Genomic DNA, 2,002 nt, shown 5'->3' with positions numbered 1-2,002 from the left:
AGGACACACAGCCCTCCTGCACAAATAACTCACAGTCTTCCTGTACCCAACTATCACCAGACACCAGCAAGTTAGCTCTCTGCAACCCTGGTGTTATCAGTACTGCACAAAGCCCTCTTCAACAAACGCCATAAACACCATCTTATAAAATCTCCAGCAAGCCTTGGTTTCACTACAGTCAGCTTCTGCTGACTAGCCTGTTGTCTCCCCGGCAATGTATTTTCCTACTTTCTCTAATAAGTCTGCCTTCCTTTACCTACAACTGTCTTGGTAAATTCTTTTACCATTGTGCCAGCAGCTGGCATTTCCCCACAACAGAAATCCCCTGGTTTTAAGCATTAGTCTTGTCTCTAACTCTGGAGTAAAAGGTTCTGTCCTTTGTTAAGAGAATTTGTTCCACTGGAGGGTATGGAAAAGAGTGTTTATGATTCCTGACCCCATTTTATCTAAGTGTTCACTTTTTGGTTGTCATAACACAAAGTCAGTGTTTTCATAGATAGAAATACCTGGGCTATAAGGAATTAGAGGCAAGCTGGGATTCTATCTATCTAATTTGACTTTTTCTCTCTCATCTCCATAGATTTCTCAGAGAAGAATGGGTATAAGAAACCATTCCACAGAGACTGAGTTTCTTCTTTCAGGATTAACTGAACAACCAGAGCTTCAGCTGCCTCTTTTCTGCCTCTTCTTAGGAATTTATACAGTTACTGTGGTGGGAAACCTTGGCATGATCTCAGTAATTAGGCTGAATCCTCGACTTCATACCCCCATGTACTACTTCCTGAGTAGTTTGTCTTTTTTAGAGTTTCTGCTATTCTTCTGTCATTATTCCTAAAATGCTATCAGGGTTTTTATGCAGAGATAGATCCATCTCCTATCCTGGATGCATGACTCAGCTGTTTTTTTTTCTGTGTCTGTGTTATTTCTGAATGCTACATGCTGGCAGTCATGGCCTATGATCGCTACGTAGCCATCTGCAGCCCACTGCTCTACAAGGTCATCATGTCCCCTAGGGTCTGTTCTCTGCTGGTGGCTGCTGTCTTCTCAGTAGGTTTCACCGATGCTATGATCCATGGAGGTTGTATACTAAGGTTGTCTTTCTGTGGATCAAACATCATTAAACATTATTTCTGTGACATTGTCCCTCTTATTAAACTCTCCTGTTCCAGCCCTTATATTGATGAACTTTTGATTTTTGTCATTGGTGGATTTAACATGGTGGCCACAAGCCTAACAATCATCATTTCATATGCTTTCATCCTCACCAGCATCCTGCACATCCACTCTAAAAAGGGCAGGTGCAAAGTCTTTAGCACCTGTAGCTCCCACCTGACAGCTGTTCTTATATTTTATGGGTCTCTGATGTCCATGTATCTCAAACCTGCTTCTAGCAGTTCACTTGTCCAGGAGAAAGTATCCTCAGTATTTTATACCACTGTGATTCCCATGTTGAATCCCCTGATATATAGTCTGAGGAACAAGGAAGTGAAAAATGCCCTGATGAAACTTTTAAGAAGGAAAATATCTTTATCTCCATGACAAATGTTTTTTATTAATATCTATTTATGTATTCATAATCATATGTATATGTTTATACCTTGACTCTTTAAAAGTAATTTGAAATCAGATGAAATTACATATATTTAGATTGCTAAATATATGCACAGATTATTACATTAACAAAATGTAAAACAACATATATGAAAGTGAAAAGTTAAAAATATTTTAAATTTAAAGTTAATACCGTTTGAACAACAGTTTTTATTGTTAGTTTTCTGAAATCAAGCCCAAAAGGAAATCATCATCATGGTGTACTACATGGTCATATCAGAAGAAAAACACACCTAATTTCAAAAAAAATTGAGCCATTTGATGGAAATTATTACAACAATTTTCTAATAAATGTGGGAGAATTTTTCTTAATTGTTTCTTGTAAAGGGCTTATTAAAAGCCAAAATTATCTTAAAGTGTAATTCAATGAAGAAGATTCAACAAAGGACTA

The 2,002-nt window shown here is 37.5% G+C and overlaps 1 protein-coding gene across 1 annotated transcript; it reads left to right on the top strand.

Moving 5' to 3' along the window:
* The first annotated feature begins 585 nt into the window (after positions 1-585).
* Positions 586-1,572, top strand: LOC108301194 (olfactory receptor 8D4). Its single transcript, XM_017524278.2, is given in 3 exon segments — positions 586-805; positions 807-899; positions 901-1,572. Coding segments are annotated over 3 exon segments (942 nt in total). The 5' UTR covers positions 586-595; the 3' UTR covers positions 1,540-1,572.
* The last annotated feature ends 430 nt before the right edge of the window (positions 1,573-2,002 follow it).

The sequence above is a fragment of the Cebus imitator genome, unplaced genomic scaffold (assembly GCF_001604975.1).
Source record: "Cebus imitator isolate Cc_AM_T3 unplaced genomic scaffold, Cebus_imitator-1.0 Scaffold0, whole genome shotgun sequence".
Classification (NCBI taxonomy): domain Eukaryota; kingdom Metazoa; phylum Chordata; class Mammalia; order Primates; family Cebidae; genus Cebus; species Cebus imitator.
Note: the sequence above shows the minus strand (reverse complement) of the source record. Positions and strands in the feature narration are given on the sequence as shown.